This window comes from Coffea arabica, chromosome 1c (genome assembly GCF_036785885.1).
Source record: "Coffea arabica cultivar ET-39 chromosome 1c, Coffea Arabica ET-39 HiFi, whole genome shotgun sequence".
Classification (NCBI taxonomy): domain Eukaryota; kingdom Viridiplantae; phylum Streptophyta; class Magnoliopsida; order Gentianales; family Rubiaceae; genus Coffea; species Coffea arabica.
The window spans coordinates 52,616,177-52,636,698 of NC_092310.1; the positions used below are offsets into that span (position 1 = coordinate 52,616,177).

Genomic DNA, 20,522 nt, shown 5'->3' on the forward strand with positions numbered 1-20,522 from the left:
AAATTTGGAGGCTTGGACTGTACTTATATTATTCAGTAGAGTTGTCAGTCAGCAAAAGGTACCCACCACAGAAGAGGACAAAAAGTGTTGGTGCCCATCCAAATTCCAAAAGATGCTGGGAATCAAAAGTTGTTAGACGCAATACGTTATGTCCTTGTATCTTGGCTTAATTGGATTTTGACCCTTGATAAATGTTGGAGCAAGAAAATTAATTGCCAAATGCCAATTGCATGTTTAGTATATTTACTATGCTAGCATACTCAATAATGGTGAACTGTTCAAATGAACAACTCAATTTAAATCAAAAAAATATTTAGATTAAAAGTGCAAAAGAATTTTTAAAAAAAAACACATGCCTGGACCTATCATATCTAGAGTAAAGTCGCGATTCAGAGAAATTAAAGTATATGCAAGAAATATAATAAAAATTAGCTCATTCTGTAGTTAGAATATAAATTGGTATTGGTCTCAGAATTCTTCACCTATTTATCATAACTTAGAAATATTGTATTTTTTTTTTTTAATTTTTGCATGACTGCATTGTCTCACTTGTTAGTATTATAAAATCTTTAGGAAGCATTTTTTGAAAAATTTGTTCTACATTTTAGGTTTAGAAGTGGTAATAATTAATAACTACAGCATTACGAAGAGAAAGGAGAAAGAAAGGGCGTATTTAAACACCTTATTATGCATTTTAATCAAATTATGATTTTTAAAAATTTATTTGTTATTATTATTATTTTTTTGGTACTACAAAAACGTAACGGTAGTTGGGGAAAAGAAATTAACTCAAGGGGAAAATCTAAGGTTTAATAGAAACACAAGGGGACAACTGCAGCATTTCAAGGTATCCTTAGGCCCTACATCGAGGAATATTTTATGTGTAAATTTTATATATATTGTATATAATATTCATGATATGTATATAAAAGTTGAATTTTAAATTTAAATTTTATATAATTATTATTTATTTAATACTCACAGTATATACGAAGTATAAGAAAGATTAATCCATATTTCAATTGCTGGAGGGCACCTGAAAAGAGCGGAAATAACAGCAAAATCCACATCGTGGAGCACGAGGGAAGTTGACGCGGCGCATTCTAATTGGTTTCTGTGGCAACTCCGTGACGTGTTGTTCTCCTCCTCTTGTCGGATCCAGAGTGTTAGTCAATCGTATCCTGGCAATAAATATTGTACTATTTTTGTTTATTGACGCGAGATAAACAAATTAGAACCAAAAGTTTTATTGAAGCCACCAACCCTCTCTTTTGGTCCACACACGTGATTGTTGAGCCATCAGGTTTTTCTTTTTCTTTTTTTTTTTGGGGTGAACCTTCAAGGTTGACCTTTCTTTAACCTTGAAAATCATTCATGGGTATTATGTGTTTCCGTTGTTCAATTTCTCTTTGTATTTTCATATGAATTTTGTCCCTCCAAGGTATATTTTCTATGTCAATTCATGTTAGCAGTAAATAGTGAAAATGATATAAGCAACAGACCATGGGATCGATCCCCTGACCAGTCAGTTGGGGTGGGAAGGAAATGGGAAGGGGTGAAGGGATTAAAAGAAAAAAAAATTGATACTACGCAATGGACGATTAAAAACATATTCACCATCTGAGTTAGGGGTGCGCCAAATCAAAAAATTTCGATATACTGACCGAATTCGATTCGATAATTCAGTAATTCGGAATAAAAATCGGAATTTCGATTTCGAATTCGTCGAATTCGGGTCAAATTCGATAACGAGATTTTTCAAATCGGAATTTCTATTTCGATTTCAAATATGTTTTTCATATATATATATATATATATATATACACATATAATATATAATATAACATTTATAGTATAATAATAATTTTTATATTCATGAATTCGGTGAAATTGAAATTTCTATTTCGATTTCAATTTCGTTTTCACACACATATATATAATATTTTTTATATATATGTAATATAATATTTATATAATAATAATAATAATTTTTACATTCATAAATTCGGTGAAATCGGAATTTACCGAATTCCGAATTGAATTCGGAACGAATTCAAATTCGGAATTGGTGAATTCAAAATCGAAATCGGTCGAAAATTCTGATACCAAAATTTCGAAAAATTTCGATTTCAAAGTTTCGAAATACCGATTTCGATTTCGATTCACACCCCTAATCTGAGTGATACTAATTAATTACTAGCATACAATAGAAGTATCAGCGGGCTAAGAAATACACTTGGTAAAAGGAACCAAAATAGTGAAGCAAATGTGTTCTAAGACAGTAGACAACAAGTGATGCGAGCAGGAGTAGAGCAAGATGGTGGTTCAGTATCTATTAGTAATTCTTTTTTATCTAATTGAATCATCTCCTAAAATAGATGCGAGCAGGAGTTGAGTAAATGATAACTATTGACAACAAAAAAAAAAAAAGAAGAAGAAGAAAGTGATGTGAGCCAACCATTTGGCTTGGAGCAATTATACATGGAATGCGCGCAACACGTTGTCCTCACAAATATATGAAAAAACCAGTTGTCCTCCGTGTTCTTTTTTTTTTGGGCTTAGGGATATCCCACAAATATATAAAAAAAAAGAGTTGTCCCTGAGTTTCTTTTTTTTTTTTAATTTTTTTTTATTTAGGAATATCCCAACCTTTTGGTTGGACTAATCCACCAAGGTTGTGTAGAACTTTTTTTACTTAGGATTATTTCAATCTTTTGATTGGACTAATCTCCGAAGATTGTCTAAAGTCTTGCTTAAAAAATATACATTAACATATTCACATATGAGATCAATCACGAGATATCCTGATAATTATTAGATTACGTAATTAGCCGAACTGCCAGTGAGGCAGGTGGCTAGCATATCGTACCAGCTTTAATTTAACCTTTTGTTAGTAGAGGTCTATTCTCGTTCTTCCAAGCACAGCCCAATGCCCATCAACAAATATATATAATTTCTTGTTTGATACTTGAATCCTTGGAAAAGTATAAAGATAAGAAAATCACATACCTCACGTCGTCAAATTCATCGACTCAACCTGCGGCTGCTGCCGATAATTTTTTTTTATTTTTTGCAGCAACAATTTTCTGCTTCTGCCCACACAACATTTTATACTTCGTCCAGTCGGTCAAAGCATATGACTGACCGCGCTAGCCCTTGTTGACTTCACTACCACATGGCATTGTTTTTTCTTTTTTCTTTTTTCTTTTTTTTCCTCCTCATTCTTCTTCTTCAGTTAGCTTCAAAGGTAGAAGGGCTGCTGAATTATGAGAGTTAATTCTAATATAAAAAATAAAAGGTTCTTCATTCAACTCGCGGACCATGTGGCATTGCAGGGTGCAGACAGGTCCCTCGTTCATTAGTGAATGCGAGCAACCGCACTTCTAATTTTTTTAAAGTTTTTTTTTTTTTTTTTTAAAAAAAAAAAAGTTTCTCAGACTGTGGATGTCAATAAAGATCTGGGCAGCACCTAATCTTGGCACCATGCGCCCTTGGGATAATAAATGAATGCATAATTGATAATTTCACACAGTAGATGTAGGTCCAGCTTGTCCTTCTTTACAACCTGAAAAATCTTGCATCTGCAAATGCTTGGCCCGTCGGCCGAGGCCTTCGAACGATTGAACGTGCGCCCAGCACACGCTAGTCATAAAGTTGCAATTTTTGGCAGGACTGGCATGTGGGTTGGTAGGACTTTAGTCAAATCCGACGTTTAAATTTGTTTAATTATTTTACTGACTTTAACAATTTTATTTAAATTTAACTTATTTATTTACTAAATCAATCTTGATCAACTTTTTTTTATCCAATTTAAATATTATCAAATATAAAACTCTATTCAATTTTGATTTGATTAGTTGATAAACCTAACCTGAACGAACTCTTGTCAAACGATCGAGATCTTGATTCAAGTATCACATTTTCCAACCTTATGACTGGGGGATGGAGAGGTTTACAAATGGCTGCTGACATATGAATTAGTCTAGAGTTGAAAATTACAAATAGATCCTCATCAAAAGATACGATTCCATTCCGATCCCATTTGCTCACATTTTGCAGATGGACTCCATCAAAGCCAAACTGATCAAGTTTTGTAACGCTCACAGCAACATGAAAGCCACACCGGTTACTACAAGTAGAAACAAGAATGCGCTTTCCACATTTGATGTCAAAATTATGCCACGAAGCATTAGAACACGACTACCTTCGAGTTAAATTGCATGATGAATCAACCCATATCCCTTCCCCACAACCTAGGCAAAAACAGATGGTGACCAGAGAAGACTGGCCGAGTTGCATTCAATCTCATCAAAACCAATGCCTCGGAACTCAGGGGTTAGAATCAAGCGTCTTGACATCAAAGACTGCATCAACGAGTTCATCTTATTTGTTCACTACGATATGTATTTATCATGCTGCTCCTGAAGAAGACTGGCCGAAGACTTTGCATCCAGATATAGGGAGTTCACTTCCTCAAGATCCGCCTGCCAATTTATCAGCAGCATTAGTTTCCACCATGACAACTACTTTGTTTGCAATTGCATATGGAGAACTCACAACAAAATCGAGTTGATTCCAATCCCAGCTGACAAATAAATTAGCCAAAGTTTGACTGGTAAAATACCTTGCATATATTGTCACGACCATTCATTTTAGCTACGACACTGGCCGGTGATAACAATTGAACTGCATGCCTAAGGAAAAGGAATTTTTTGAGTTAAGTACGCATACCCAGGAATTATCTAAAACCAAAACAAATTCTCCAGAAGGGTTAATAGAGACCTCAAAGATGCTCGCTGTCCTATCTCTCCAAGGAAAGCCAGGCTTTCTTCATCAATTACCAGTTCCTCTACCTGTGCACGGATTGCTAATATCTGGCCAAACATCACAACAGCTACGTATCAATGTACAAAAGTCATGATGTTCTATTAGCAGAAATAACTTTGTAAAAGAATAGCGTCATAGAACCTGTATCATCTCAGCTGGACCATACGTTTCAGTCCGTATAATGACTAATCTGTCAAGTAAGTCGATGGGTATGCCATGAGGACTTGTCATATCTGTTCCTCTACACACCAAAAAAATTTTTTTTTTTCAGTTTAGCTAAAAAAGTAGGATTTCTAGCCATTTTCTGCAATCAGACAATTAAGATTAAGATGCAGGCAACTATTGGTGATAAACATTATTAGGCGAAGGGATGTCTATGCTTATGTCACCTCTTGATGAACTTGAGAAATAGATAATGCACAACAGAATCCAAAGTTTCATCCCCTTCCCCCTCATCTTGGGCAGAAAAAGAAAGCCGTCTTAAGCATTCATGCATCATTGACTAATTACAAATTAACTTCAACATATATATGTGGAACATTATCAAGCTCATCAAGAGTAGAATACTACATTTTGGTAACACCAGTATGTGACCTTACACATTCAGAGAGCATCTAGAATAATTTTAAATGAATCACAGAGGATGAACCAAGATTGAGAATAATATGTTAAGAGCACCTATGCAAAATTAAGTGGCTCAAGTCTACACTCTTGATGTTCCGCCGAGATTATAGCAACCAATAATCAAAGAAATGAAATGATGAGAATCAAGATGTAGTTCAAAGAACTGCACCAGCATTGCTTCATACCTGACATTACATATTCCCCTATTTGTGGCAAAAATCACTATTGGTGCTAGAGAACTTTCTACAGCACGGTTCAAGTATGAAAAGCATTCCATATCCAACATATGAACCTGCAAATAAGATGCTTCAAATTATTAGAACATATCAAAATAACACCCAAACTCATTCGTCATAATGAATGTATATAGATGAACCTCATCAATAAACAAGACTCCTGGAACAAGCTCTGCAACACCTTCATCAATATAACGGTTCACAACCTGCGATGGACATCTTCTGTAAGATGAAGCAACACACAACACAAAATACCAAATCCAAGCATCGGCTTTCTGTAGCGATAAAAGTCATCACCTTTCTCCTGAACATTGAGTTTTACATTTTACATTTTATCTTTGGATCAAGAACAAAGTATCCAAGCACTCTAGAAATTGCGTCTCTTGTAAACAAGATGTTATACAGCCTTCCGAAAAACCATGAAAAAAAAAACAAATAAACTGAAACTCTATATGGAGTACCTTATTGATTTCTTGACGCAACTTGTCAGTAATCTCTGTTTTCCTTGGTTTCATCATCTGACCCATCAGGGACAATATATCTTGTCCACCTTGAGGCCTTGCATTTGCAGCATCCAGGTCATGCAATGTGACGTCCTAATAGGCAAGAATATTGAATTCAGAATATGGAAGAAAGCATTTATTTATATATGTTTATAATAGCTCTCGAAGAATTTATCCATGCAACTAAGTACCAGACATAAATAAAGAGTATCTGGTATTCATTTCTTCAATAACTACAAGAAGAAACTTGCTTCACCCTCAAGATAAAAGGAACTGATTAAGGGAAGATACTCTAAAAGTTTTACTCTTAGGATGCACAGGTGGACTGAATACCAGATGCCCAATTTCATATGGACCCTCGGCAAAGCAACAGAAGCTTTGGAGCATGAAAAATAGAATCTTCGCTTATAGTCAAGAACACCTATGTTTGATGTACTTGCAATGGTTTAAGATCATAAGATATTAGCACATTTCCAGATTTTATTCATGGTACCGAAGGCAAACCTGGACTATCTCCTTTTTCTTGTGAACTTCCCCTTTAGGTAATGGGACATATTCTTCTGCCTCAAGATCAAACTCAGTAGCAAAAGCATCACTCCTGCCTACCCTTTTAACTGCTCCACTATTTGCTTCAATATATATAACATCACCAACAGCCACCTGAAAGAGGTATGATCATGTTAAAAGCCGAGACTTGAGCTGAAAGGTGCTTTTTTTACGCTACACAAAAAAGGTGTTTGCAACAATAGGAGGAATAAGACATGTAATGCTCCATCTTGAAGTTCAACAAAATGAGGAAAATTTTAGACAAAAAGCCAATGCAGCTAAACAACTCCAGTATTCTTGACTAGTTTACCAACACTAAGTGAACTAATGAGATTCAAAGACAGGCATAGGGATATAGAGCGCTCACCTTTTCTTTAATCAGTGCATCATATATTGTTGGGTCCAGCTTTAACTGCTTGGTACCTTTGACAGTTTTTAAACCAATGATGACATGGCTGATGCTTTTACCATATCCTCCGGTCACACTTTCAGTTTCTTCAGGAGATAGTTCAGTGACCTACAATAGAAGAAGCTCTCTGAGATGTCAAAAAGTATTCGAGGTGACACCAAGTATCAAATATGGTGCATAATAAAGATTCCAACTTTAATGCGAAAAGATGAGTAACATGCCTCTCCTTCGTACACTTCCTTATTTTCTTTGATACGGAGACCAATAGCTCGTCTAAAATTCTCCATCAAAACTTCAGTTTTCTTTACTTCAGATGAATACACTTCTGACCCAACCATTGGGCAGAATGGAACCTGCATTGTTGCGAAATCAACAAAAAGGACTGTTACATGCAAAAGTCTGCATCCAATATAGAATTTATATCATGCTCAGATTCCTCATTAAAAGAATGATTAATGAATCTAATGATCTCAAAAAAAATGATAATGCCACGAAACACGTAAAAGTGTACCTTGCTCCCAAGTTCTTGGGATATTCCAAGGGCAAGAGCTGTTTTCCCAGTACCAGGAGGTCCAGCAAATAGAAGTGCCCGCCCTGCCATCTTCTTTTGGCGAATCATATCAACAACAAGGCCAGCAGCTTCTCTAGCTGCAGCCTGCCCCACAAATCCTGCTGCCCAAGGCATTGCTTTTCCATTGGGCTAGAATATAAACAGCACCACCACAAATCGGCCAAAACAAAAAACAAAACTATTCCATCAATCACGAAAATACCAACAACATTAGAAACTAGTTATTATTATTTCTTGTATTGTCAAAGTCTTACTGATATTGAAATTAACAGCTTACGAGTTGCAAATTAACTAAGAAATCTCTAAAATGCAGTTAAAGTTAGCTACAAAAGCATAAAATCCAATCTTTCAATCATCTTTCCAAGCATATCGCAGAAACCAATTTTTTTTATCAGTAATAAGAACCTTAAACCCTAAAACCCAGGAAAGACAAAAGGAAAAAAAAAACCATGAACACCAAATTCAGTTGATACCTCGAGTCCAAGGCCTTTAATATGTGTATGAGTAGCAATTCTCTGCTTCTTTGTGGTGGATTGTACCTCCTCTATCTTCATCTTTCCTTCTCTTCTTTTTCCCTCTCTTTTCTGTTCTTCTTTCTTGTGGGTTTATGCTGGAAGCCCCGATAATGGAGGCGCATTTGGTTTTGAAGTGAAAGGTAATAGGGAGGTTGAGATTTACATTGAAGCCCTTGAAGTTTGAGGACTATTTCACTTCGGCCCCTTATACTATTATTTCTGCGTGGCTTTGGCTTTACGCGCCCGGGTGTACAGTAGAGGACACGATTGGTTAGCTTCTAAATGAAAGTACTTAAAGGGAAAATGATTTTCTAAATACCAAACTTTAATGCATATTTCAGCATGGGTAACAGCTAAATTTGGTTTCCCTGAGAGAATATTTTACTAATATGTAGGAAGGAAACCTTTTATTTTTGGGCAAAATACACTTTGCCTCCTATGATATAACTATTTTTCACATAACTCCTTTATAGCTTTAAAAACTATTTATAATCCACTCATAGTTTGGTTTAAGGTATCAAAGTGACGGAAATGATCATTTGTAACGAAATATATAAAAATATCAAAATTACCCTTATTTAAAAACTAAGATAAGTGAAGTGATCAAAGTATATAAATATAATATGCATGACACTCTAATCCAGTATGATTTTATATTTTATCAAATAACCTTTTTATGGTTTTGTGCTTTACCATATAACTCCTTTATAATTTTCAAAATATATACATAACTCTCCTGTGGTTAATAAATAATTTTCGATTTTACATAGAGGTATTTTTAACATTCTAGTTGAATCTGTTATGGATTGCAAATTCTATCGCTTTGATACTTTAATCCAAAGTATGAGAGGATTATATATAGTTTTTAAAATCATAATAGGATTATATAAAAAATACAAAATTATAGGGAATAAAATATAATTTATCCTTTTTTTGGGGTGGGGCGGGGAGGGGGGATTTTAAGCCTAACTAATACTAAATTTAAGAAACTAAGGGAACACCTTTTCCTTAACAAACAACTCACACTCATAGTATACAAGAAAATATGAATTTACAGTACGCTTCCAATTATTAAATTATGGTTTCTCATAATTAACCAAGAAACACATCCAAGAATAGTGAATCGACTCCAATAGTGTCATTTGCCAAAGGTAACTCAAGTTGTAAAATGAAAGGGAAGAAGAATAGATTGGATGATTTGAGAGAAAAGAGTATAAATAAAAAATTTCGATTCGACTGTCTCACTTATAATAAAAAAAATTGTAAAATAGAATGATATTTTAAGAGTGGACAAAGCGGTGCTTAAAAAAGTTTAGCTGCCCGGGGAATTTAGTGGGACAAAAGAGAGATTCTCTTCTCTTCACCTGTCCAAAGACACAAACGTGAAAAGCCCACAATCGGGAAATTGACATCTAAACGCCGTAGGTGTTATTGTTCACTAAAGAAAAGAAATGAAAAATGTAGGTACTCATTGGCATTGCATAGCATCGCCCGCTTAGCACACTGCCTTTGAGACTTTCCTATTATCCGATGACCACCATGTCATTTCTGTGCAACTCATTACAACGTGGTTGCTCTTTAGATGAACATGTTACATGGTTTTACTCATACAAGAACCCCATGCAATGAGCATGATCTGAAAGAATTAAAGGAGAACAATGAAAGAAAGGAGAAAATGACTAATTCTCTGGTACTGCAATGCATGGAGTCCGAGGACAATAACAGTATTTTGGGTTTACAAGTGATCTCGGATACTGCAATACATAAAACAAAACAACTGCAACAGTCAGCTTTATAATTTTCACAGGACATTTATTAAAAAAAAAAAAAAAAACTACTCAACAGATGAATCCAGATAATAATCACTATGCTACAGTGTTATCCGTGTCGTTGAAGGCCTTCGGTCCTACGTGAATATTGTCCTTCCCAATACATAATCTCATCAGAAGACTAAAACCATTTTATGTAGCACTTCCATCTTCTAGCAGAGAGTGTCTCTCAAGGATTGCAATCGTCTCTTCCTTGGCACTGCCAAAACAAGAAGTTTACCAAGATTATGCACAACTAAGAGGATTCTTATACCAAAGAGCATTCAAAACTTACCTCCCAGGTCTGAGAATCTTGTACATTCCTAGCTTAGTAAGATCCACAATTGTTGAACCCGCACGCCCTGATGGAAGAACACCACCATCATATATGTATGAACAATGTTCCCACAGGTTCTTAAAATCTCTGATGTCTACACTACTAGGCTGCCCACTGAGGTTGGCACTAGTAAGGGCCAGGGCACTTTGAGAGCCACTACATATCACCCTAATAAAATTACAGTCAGGGACTCGAACACCAATGCTTTCCAACCCAGGATTCAAAGACTTCTCAAGGATGCTTGAATCCCCTGTAAGATAGCAAAAGTTAAGCTTCACAGAAGATACATTATTCAAAATTCAAAGCCAACAGTTCAAGAAAAAGCAAAAGAAGATAGCTTCCCATAATGGGAGAAAGAGCTAAGCTTGAAGCAGTAATTTTTCAAACTTCTTCCTTTACATGATATATGAGCTCCGCTTCAAATTGTCACACTTGGAATAGGATTACAATCAACAACCTCCCCAAAAAGATCCCACTTAAAGAAACAAAGCATCGAGCTGCAAACCTCGCCTCAGTATCACAGTTACCGGCCCTGGAAGGAGACAATCCAGCAAACCAGGAGGCAAATGATCCGTGACAGCAAAATGTTTGATGTCCTCAACATTTCCAACACAAATTGCCAGCGGACTAGTATATTTACGACCTTTGATCTCATAAATCCTGTTAACTGCTTCCACAGAGCTGTTCAAAGCCAAGATATAAAATGTACCATGAGCTTATAGGGTCTTATAAACAGTAGAATATGCAACAACGAGATATTGTTCAAGAAGTCCTACAACCACAGCTGAGCAACATAAGTACTGAAAATAAAGTTGTCTCTCAAATTTTATTATCAAAAACCTGTCCATGGCAATCTAAAGAACCAGAAAAGAGTATTACAATATTTTATTCACAATTGCTCCTATTTTGCAGCTATACATTAAATTCTGATACAGCAAGCTAAAAAGACACTATTCTTCAGTTAATCCAGCAAGAAGCATTTTAACTGCTTCTTCATTAATCAAACTCCATCTTTGAAAAGCATAGTTCCTGAATTTCAACAGGAACAAGAAGTAACTTGCTATATACACATGCACGGATCATACACCTGCGTGATGATGCACATATTCATAAGCATTTACTTTTCAACAAAGTTCTACAGCTCAAATTCCTCAATCAAACATTTGCACACAGATAAAACATAAAATATTGCCATACGCACTAGTTAAGGCCCTGCGAAAGCTTCAAATTTGCCAAGGCTCATTGTTCTATAGACAACAAAGAACAAGGAAACCAACTCCATGAATAAAAGGGGTGAAACGAAAGCTCGAAGTGGGCGGGAATTTGCCATACCAAGCATCACAAGCAAAGCCATAGAGGGTATCAGTAGGCACAGCAATGACTTTTCCAGCTTTGATAGCTTCAACTGCTTCTTGAGCATAATCCTCTGTAGCAGGGCGCACTAAACCCATCTTACTCTCCACATTCCCATCACACTTCTCCAAGCTCGAATCCATCATCAGCCTCACAATTGCAACCCCTCTAAACCCCCTTTTTCTTTGCTGCAATATCTTCAAAAAACCAATCTTTTGCACCCCTGAAAAACGCACTAAGGTCGGTTAAGAATATTCACAAACACGTGCCACTCACTGGAGCAAAAAGATACACTGGGAACGGAAGGACAGTGAGAGAGAGACTGACGATTATTGACAGTTGGACGAAGAAGCACCTAAGGAGGAGGATGAAGAACGGAAGAGAGACTTGAAGAGCGGAGGAAATGCTTGGGTTATTATTACTATTCTGCTTGAGTTCATAATGGAATATCGTACCAAAATCACTTCCTTTTTTGTGGGAATTAAGGAATATGGACGCCGCTCGAATGAACTGCAGGCCGAGTGGGCCGCTGACTTTTTGTGCCGACCAGAGAGTCTCCTTTGTGTCTGGATTAATTTACAATTTTACACTTGACAAAGTAAATTTCAATTTGGCCCTGGTAAGTTGTAAAAGGTGTAAAATCAAGCCCCTCAAAAGTCAAATTTTGTCTGCATAGTACATTCCCGAACGCCACCAATAAGGACGTGGCTACAGAACAAGAAGATCCAAGAAAACTTACGGTTACTTCCCTTGTTAATTGACACCAAAATATTGCTACAATTTACTTGGCATGTAGTCTTCTTTAAGAACTCTAGTTGTGATAAATAGTGTTTTTATTTGGATTATTATCACTTTATCCCCTTAAACTATATCATTACTATCAGTTTATTCCATAACATTATCTTTTAATTATTTTATCCCCATAAGTAATTTAACTCAACATATTAAGAAATTTTGAACAAAAATACCCTTTTATTTTATAGTATTACTACATTGTTATTATCACTTTATTCGTTTAGATTATAGTGATACAATCACTTTAGTTTCTAATATTATTTTCTAGGCATTTTACCTCATCATTAATCTAACTAGTATGGTCAAACAATTTTAAATATATTTACCCTTCTTTATATATAATTAAAAATAAAAAGTTGGAATGGTTATTCTTCCTTTTTTTTTCTTTAAGAGATCAAAAAACATAAAAATAAAAAGATTTTCTCAAAAATTTTTTTCACATTTATTAATACTAGGAAAAGAAAAGAAGATAGGAAAGAAGGAGACAAAAAAAATTAAATTTTGTAAAAATAAAAAAATAAAAAATAAAAGAAAAATATAACATTATCGTATTACTTTAAGGTTGTCGAGATTAGGATTGGAATTCGGTAGTAAACAAAAAAGTGAAATAATTTTAAAATAATAAAAGTATTTAATTCTTTTTTATTTGTAATTTTTTAAAAAAGAATTGAGCTCTCTCTCTCCCTCTCCCCCTCCCCCTTCCCCTCTCCATCTTTCTATTTTTTTCAATATTAATAAGATTACCAAGAAAAAGAAATTAATATTTTGACTTTTTTTCTTGATACTAAAAAGAAGATGAGTCGCTCTAAAATTTTTATTATTTTTATTATGCAAAGAGGAGAGTATTTTCTTCTAAAATTTTTTAACTTACTAAGTTGGTTTAATGGTAGTAAATTTTCTAAAAAATAATTTTAGGGGATAAATTAATAATGAGACTATAATTTATAGAGATAAAGTGATAATAATTTTAAGAGTTAAACATGTCTTTTCACTTTAATTAACAAATTCCGTTAAGTTTGACCGTTAGTCTTGGGAGTAAAATGACTAAAAGATAACATTAAGGAGAAAATTGATAATAGCACCAAACATTAAGGGGGTAAAGAGATAATAACCCTTTTTATTTTTTAGGACAACTATGAATATGAATGATGTTCATGGGCGTACAGTGAGTTTGGCCTTACTATACTATTGATATTTGAACTATGATATTCATAAACTTGACTCAAAAGGATCAAAATTATAACTGTTACACAATTGGCAAGTTGAGATATAAGTAATCTTCCATTGCAAAATGCACTTTTTTTAACATGTTAACTCCCAACCAAGATCCGACTCACCTAAAATTCATAAGGGTGTGCAGTAATACACTTAGTCTAGAATTGGGATTTAAGCCTTGTTTGATATCTTAATTCAGCACTTAAATATAATAAATTTAGATTTTAACATATTCAAACCGTTTGATAAAAAAAAATTGAACAATTGAATTAATTAAGTGACACAAAATTTTTAAGACAAATCTTGCTTCCAAAATTAAGTGATAAACTATTCACTTATCACTTAATGTGACATTCACTCAAATGTATTAATTTTAATACTTAACAATTCAATAATTTAATAAATTCAGATATCAGATTTTAAACTTTAGTTTTCAAATTTCAAATTTATCAAACTCACCCTTACTCGTACTGGTCTTTCTTGGTCCAGTTAGGCTCTTTCTTAAATAGGTTAGAGTAAGAATAAGAGAAGGGTAGGAATTGACAACTCAATTGACTCAAAAAAAAAAAAAAAAAAAAAAACTAATGTCTGTGGCTACTAATATGGAGAAATCTTTCCCTGTAACTTCTGTTTTGCATCAGTTTTGACAAGTATCGCGTTTGTTCTGGAAGAATACTGTTCTCTCCGGTTGATCACTGCTCAAATGATCACGGGTTTGCAGTGCTAGTAACGTACAGAATCAGAAACCTCCTACTGGAAGACGAAGAAAAAAGAACAAACTTTCTTTGATTACTGTATCTGTACAAAGCACGTTGCTTTGTTGTGCAGATCACAACATTCTTCATTCCTGCAACTCCTGTTTCTTTGATGAAGCAAAATACCAATGACACAGAACTGTCAAGTGCTTCATCTGTGTATTTATACAAAATCCCTTTCGCAAGGATTGAGTTTATCCCCTACTACCCCCCCCCCCCCAAAAAAAAAGAACTACTAATCACCTCCCACTGAATGTTTCTGGATTTTCTATGTCGGCTTGACGAAGGTTTGGAGCAACACGGGAAATTGTTTCTGATTGACTCTGTTGAGGCCATCGACCGGGATGTAACATGACTTGGGAATTCTGATGTTGCTGATCTGCAAAGGCTTGTTGTTGCCTTCTCCATCTCAGAAACTCAACAACAATTGAACTTCCACTCATTGCAACTCCAAATCCTGCAAATGTGGAGAGAAGAATTGACAAAACAGCTTGTACATGAACCTGCAGATTCCAGAAAACGCAGATTAGACACTTGAATATCATATCCAAAGTTCACCTGATGAAAGATAAAGCATGCTCCTCTTTTCTGTTAAAACCAACTTCAGTTGAAACAAAATAAAAGCAGGACTTAGAAGGTGATGAAAAGAAAAGAATACAGAACAAAATTATCTACTACAAAAAAGGTACAATGGAGGCAGAGTCACTATACATCCTCCTTTAACCAATAAAAATAAAATGAGATTCTCTAATCTATGTAAAGGTAAATGTCATTAACAAAATCCAGACTCTTTTTCTTACGGTATTATTGTATGTTAAAGACATGAATAGGGTTCAGTCGTACCACAGAGTAGAAAATATGTGCAAAGAGAACCACGAGAGCAAACTGAACCGATGCATAAACCCACACAAATCTTCTCTTCACTACAAAAATAGAAAGAGTTGATGTCAGAAACTAAAGAACATTATCGTAGAAGTTTCAACCAGCATTTCAAATTCAACCCATGAATCTCACATCTTCTTAAACAAGAGAATCAGACATCGAAAGTTTCTCATTGCATCATCAAGAATAACATACCCATAGTTGAAGAGGTCATAGATGCCAAGAGACCAAGTACACAAGAAAATGGAAGTGATATAGCAATTGCTCCAGTACCCATTTTCCCAACCTGGCACATGAGAAAAATGTTAACCATATAATGGCTAATAGATCTACAAACAGCAAAATCAGATAATCTTACCAGAAGCTGCTCAAGGAAACAAAAGTAGGCAAGCATGCTGACAATGACAAGAATGGGCACTTCATGCCAAACCCTGCATTGATACAGCAAAGTATAAGACTATAAATGGCATAACTCAAATGGTTGAATTTGGAGTCTTACTGCCTGGTCAGATTCTATTTTCAATGATACAATTAAAAAAAAAACAGATGCTCATTGGCATTGAATGAAGTGAAGAAATTACAGCCTTAAGTAAAGGTCACAATTCAGTAGGTCAGAGATTTGTAATCCAAAGCAGAAGATATATGTTTTTCTGCTTATGAACTATGGCATCTGCTTTATTATTCCCAAAGGCCAGAAAAAGTTTAGTTCTAACACTGGATAGCAGTCATTTCTGGCTCTGGAACTTATTCTTCAAGATATTGTGTAGTTTTACCTGGAAGGAGTGAATTGACCTTAATTACTAGTTAAACCCAAGAATCACGATATATTGATATCTCAAGTTGGTAAAGGAGGTTCCATTAAAGATTCTGCATGCAACTCGATAATGTTCAAGATAGTGTCAACTTTATTTTGAAACTAAGCCCTGATACACAAAAAGATGAAAATAACTGAAAAATCACGTCTTTTGAAAGAAAAGGTAAAGAGGAGAGTTTTTATGAAGGACACAGAACAGCTCCCTATCTCCTTCCTTTTCATTAGGACTAAGTGTGTTATTTACCAGGTAAGTTGTATCTACTCATAAAAAGGGAAGCAACAAATGACAGCCACAAAAATCTCTATTAGACAATCACGTTTTCAGTTTACGTCAAAAGTACAACGGTATTAGAGCAAAAATCAAATCACTAAGATGGTAAGGTTCCTTTGATTCCAGTCATCTCAATATTCGATACACATGATTATGCTGTGAGATTGGAGGAAGTGGTTTACTAGGAAAGGGATCAAAGCATCAGGAGAACGAAAATAACAACGGAAGGTTACTGTGTATAAGGAAATTTTCACATAATGGCCCTAGAAATTCTAAGAAGAGGTTGTGCATGATAACTTTGTTTCAGCTTTCAAGAAAATTAACATTCCAAGATAAATAACTTGCCTGTATCCATTTATTTCCAGATTCCGGACTCTACTTGCTCTAGTATTTTGACATCGAACACTTTGGATCCTCAAAAGTGTGACTGGTAGATTTTGAACCTCTTGTTTGCAAACATCACATGTCTTGTTTCCTTTGATGCTAAACCATTTTATAGCACATTCTTGGTGAGCCAAAGCAAGTTCTCCTTTGCAACTACATTCCATCTTGAGTGTCTCTCCACCTTCACATAACTCAATGAAGCAGATTCGACAAACAGCTTCTTCCTCGGGAATGTCTTCACCATCAGCATCACTATTCTCTGTAAAACAAGGCTTAAATTATTCCCAGAAAATAAAAACTGTAAATGACATATAATTCCAACTATGGAGGCAATAATAATATAAGAAACCAAAAGAAAGAGTATAAAAGTAGCTAAAATGTAATGGCAGTCTAAGTCCAGCAACTTCTTCATCTGAAATTCAACAGCACCAAGGAACTGTAATGACCTTTAGAATATTTCTGGCACTAAATTTGGAAGCGCCATATAATACTGTAAATGACATATAATTCCAACTATGGAGGCAATGATAACATAAGAAACCAAAAGTAAGAGTAAAAAGGTAGCTAAAATGTATTGACACTTTTTTAAGTCCAGCAACTTCTTCATCCTTAACTACAACAGCTCCGAGTAACCATAGCGGCCTTTAAAATATTTCTGGCACTAAATTTGGAAGAGCCATATAATTTACAGCTGCCATATGATTTGTAAAGAAAATGCAATGCTGCCATATAGTGCCATGTATATTTCAATTCTTTTTGCAATCACTTATAGAAGTTCTCCCATATATTAGATAACCCAGTACGATGTACAAATTCAGTGGAACCTTAGGCATAAACTTTTAATTTAGAGTTTTGAGTGTGGGTTACACCGTCATTGCTCCAAAGTTGTTTAACATATTTCCATTGATGTATAACTCGAGAAGCTCCTGATTGACACATCATGCGGCAAAAGAGCAAATTACCAGTATTTCCTCCTGCAGTTGACACTGATGTTATTGAATCCCCATCCTTCACTCGAGGTGTAGTAGGAATTACCCTGAAAAATGAGTCCATCCTTTTGATGCTTCTTTCTTTGTTGATAGCTGGAACAGAAAGTGATCGAGAGATGTGCCTTTGTGGTCCTTTTGTCTATAATCATCGATGCATTGACATTAGTGTGTGTATAAAGCTATCAGCCCAGGTTGTGTTTGGAAATTGGCTGCATGAAGTTGATACAATGTTCTTTCTAATTTATCTCAGTGAAGATGAGATGTTAGGCTTTTGAATATATTATTTCTTGCCTACATGCTACAACATCTTATTCAGGATTGAATTTCATATGTTGCAAGGGTGCTTAGTTACATATTCTAATTACTAGCATGCATGCCATAGTTTATTACAAGACAGCATAACAAGAATGCAAAATTGACTGCATCATCCAATAAAGCCTGCCCTTAAAATCTGGTTAATGACTAATGATATTGAAATATGAGCTAATCAACTTATTTATGGGGAACAGAATAAGAGTTTCTAAAGGACTTACATCCAATGTCAGAGAGCTGCATGCACTCCCATCAGTAACAGACTCAGAACTTAAATGTGCAACTGGGGTAACAGGTAAAGACGAAGTCCTCTTCATGCGAGGAGTAAATATCTTTGAGAGAGACCAAGACCTTAACATCGATGGCTTCTCCTGTGATGCTGTGGTTGAAGAACCTGAATCAAAGTTAGAAGCCTTGTCTATATCTGTCTCTGGATTCAAGTTCCGGTTCTTGAAACTTAGTTTTGGCAGGAGATTTTTGATGGATGATTTTGCTCTGGATGAAGAAGGACCCGGAGAACTATTTAGTCTTGAATCAGAAGGGCTAGGAGTCAACATGAAATTCACTCTTTTGGGCGTAGGAGTTGGCGTTGGAGGCATTTTTATTTGAACAAACTCTGCACATGAGGCATCCATTGTTCTGGTAGGTATCTCCAAGAATAGATTTTGTTTCCTCCAGTTTTTAGCATTCCCAGTTTCTTCAGTTATTCCACTGGAACTTTCTACCTGAAAGGAGGACTTAGTTGAACCGCTCATCTATAAACGTGCAAGACAACCTCTAAAGCATACTACTAGTTATCATCACTGCATTCAGTAAGTGATAACTTCACAAGCATTTGGATAAACTGGCAGAATTACTCAAATACTAAATGAACTATAGGTACACTCAATTTAAAATATTCAATTGAAATTTATCTTACAAACTACCAGTCTGATTTCATATATTCTATCAATCAATAGCAGATTAAAGTCAGAAGTTAATTTGCGTAATAGAAGCTCCAATGCTTCACCTATGATAAAGCCGCCAACCCAGCAAATTGGGATTTGAAGTGCAGCAGAATTGGCTAAAAATAAGTATCATGGGTGGAACTGATGCTTTACAATCCATTCAGCCATTTACAATGGAGTTTTGGTTACAGGAAGAAGTATTAAACAAATTGGCCATGCAATCAAAGTTATGCGCAATCTTGGAACAATAAACTGCTTGTAATAAGAAACTACAAACAAAGAAAGGTAATCCACCTCCTACATGAAGGTAGTACCAGTATCCAAACTTATCCAACTTCCGTGATCCACAATTCTCTTATCTTCCCTCTCTTCATCAAGAAAGAGAGGAGAATTAAAAAGGGTTCTATGTTCAGTGTCCGCCCCAATAGAACTCTTAAAAGTTGGGTTCGAAATACTTGTCTTAAGTTCAAAAGACTTCATTTCATCTGGATTTTATTTAATCCCAGAATTGAAATTTAAGTTTAGAAAGAAAGATTAATCTAGAACCAGATAAGGACAAAGTAGATGTGTACAGAGAAACGCTAAAGTAGAAAACATCAACAGATCTTAGTTGTACCTTAGGCATCGGAATGACAACTTCTCTTTCACATGCAGTAGTACTATTACTGAATCCACCCTGCACCTCGCTTTTAATACTAGCACTCCTATGTTCCTCAGTGTTATTCATCATCCCAAGCTGATAATTAACCTCTGTACTTGTCCTCACCCCACTCCTGCAAAATCCTTAAATTAAGGGAACCAGTTTTTCAGAGAGAAACAGAGAGAAAAAGAAAGCTGAGATTTGATAGAAAGCTAAAGTTGAGATAACGATATAACTACTGCCGCCACGCTCTAGAGATGAGTGAATATGACAGAAAGCGGAAGAAGTAATGGAGCAGTTGTATGAAGAATGAAGTTGGTTGGTTTAATCTTCTTTTACATTAATGACAAGGCAGGCAGGTGAATGAATGAATGAAAGCAAAGCCCTGAGTTATAAGTGTTAGTCCTGTGAAATTTGTGAAAATCTATTCTATCATGGCCTGCCGCTTCTACTTCACTACTTCTTTCCCACTCCCGAAGTGCGGGCACACTTCACTCATCGCTAGCACCCTTTTTCTCCTTGTCAACTGCAAAGTTGCCATGCAATAGTGGTTTGGAGTCGTGGAGGTATACATCCCTAACAAAACAAGATACACTTCTAAAATTACTTATAAATGTCCGTTTCTTGAAAGTTACAGTAGTGAAATCTGGAGTGCTATTATCTTAATCAACTTAACATGGATGGATCAACTGATAACCACGTGTAATCCAATATATTCCAGCCTAACATTTTTACAATTTCCCTAGGGCGCAAATCTTTCCTGTCTTTTTCTTCTTTTTTTTTTTTTCC

At 35.3% G+C, this 20,522-nt stretch overlaps 3 protein-coding genes across 6 annotated transcripts; all 3 read right to left on the reverse strand.

Annotated features, from left to right (window-relative positions):
- Positions 1-3,883: 3,883 nt before the first annotated feature.
- Positions 3,884-8,348, reverse strand: LOC113727760 (ruvB-like protein 1). Its single transcript, XM_027252097.2, has 12 exons — positions 8,190-8,348; positions 7,657-7,845; positions 7,367-7,498; positions 7,104-7,253; positions 6,695-6,850; positions 6,149-6,283; positions 5,828-5,893; positions 5,637-5,743; positions 4,969-5,068; positions 4,783-4,874; positions 4,625-4,694; positions 3,884-4,484 (listed from the first exon to the last, which is right to left on the reverse strand). The coding sequence occupies exons 1-12, from the start codon at positions 8,268-8,270 to the stop codon at positions 4,395-4,397; spliced, it is 1,368 nt and encodes a 455-aa protein (XP_027107898.2). The 5' UTR covers positions 8,271-8,348; the 3' UTR covers positions 3,884-4,394.
- Positions 8,349-9,895: 1,547 nt separating this feature from the next.
- Positions 9,896-12,282, reverse strand: LOC113727769 (uncharacterized). 2 transcript variants are annotated; one of them, XM_072077113.1, is made up of 5 exons: positions 12,085-12,282; positions 11,709-11,952; positions 10,882-11,057; positions 10,335-10,626; positions 9,896-10,259 (listed from the first exon to the last, which is right to left on the reverse strand). In XM_072077113.1, exons 1-5 carry the CDS (start codon positions 12,167-12,169, stop codon positions 10,193-10,195), a joined length of 864 nt encoding a protein of 287 aa, XP_071933214.1. In that variant the 5' UTR covers positions 12,170-12,282; the 3' UTR covers positions 9,896-10,192. The 2 variants fall into 2 exon arrangements, with proteins under 2 accessions (XP_071933214.1, XP_071933218.1); XM_072077117.1 differs by having other exon boundaries at positions 12,057-12,248.
- Positions 12,283-14,504: 2,222 nt separating this feature from the next.
- LOC113727776 (uncharacterized) lies at positions 14,505-20,275 on the reverse strand. Of its 3 annotated transcripts, none has more exons than XM_027252122.2 (9): positions 20,073-20,275; positions 19,710-19,866; positions 18,368-18,871; positions 17,808-17,973; positions 16,807-17,104; positions 15,735-15,807; positions 15,572-15,662; positions 15,338-15,417; positions 14,505-14,997 (listed from the first exon to the last, which is right to left on the reverse strand). In XM_027252122.2, coding segments are annotated over exons 1-9 (1,635 nt in total). In that variant the 5' UTR covers positions 20,075-20,275; the 3' UTR covers positions 14,505-14,733. The 3 variants fall into 3 exon arrangements, with proteins under 3 accessions (XP_027107923.1, XP_071933225.1, XP_071933230.1); XM_072077124.1 differs by having other exon boundaries at positions 19,970-20,274; XM_072077129.1 differs by lacking the exons at positions 19,710-19,866; positions 20,073-20,275 and adding an exon at positions 19,388-19,529.
- Positions 20,276-20,522: the final 247 nt, after the last annotated feature.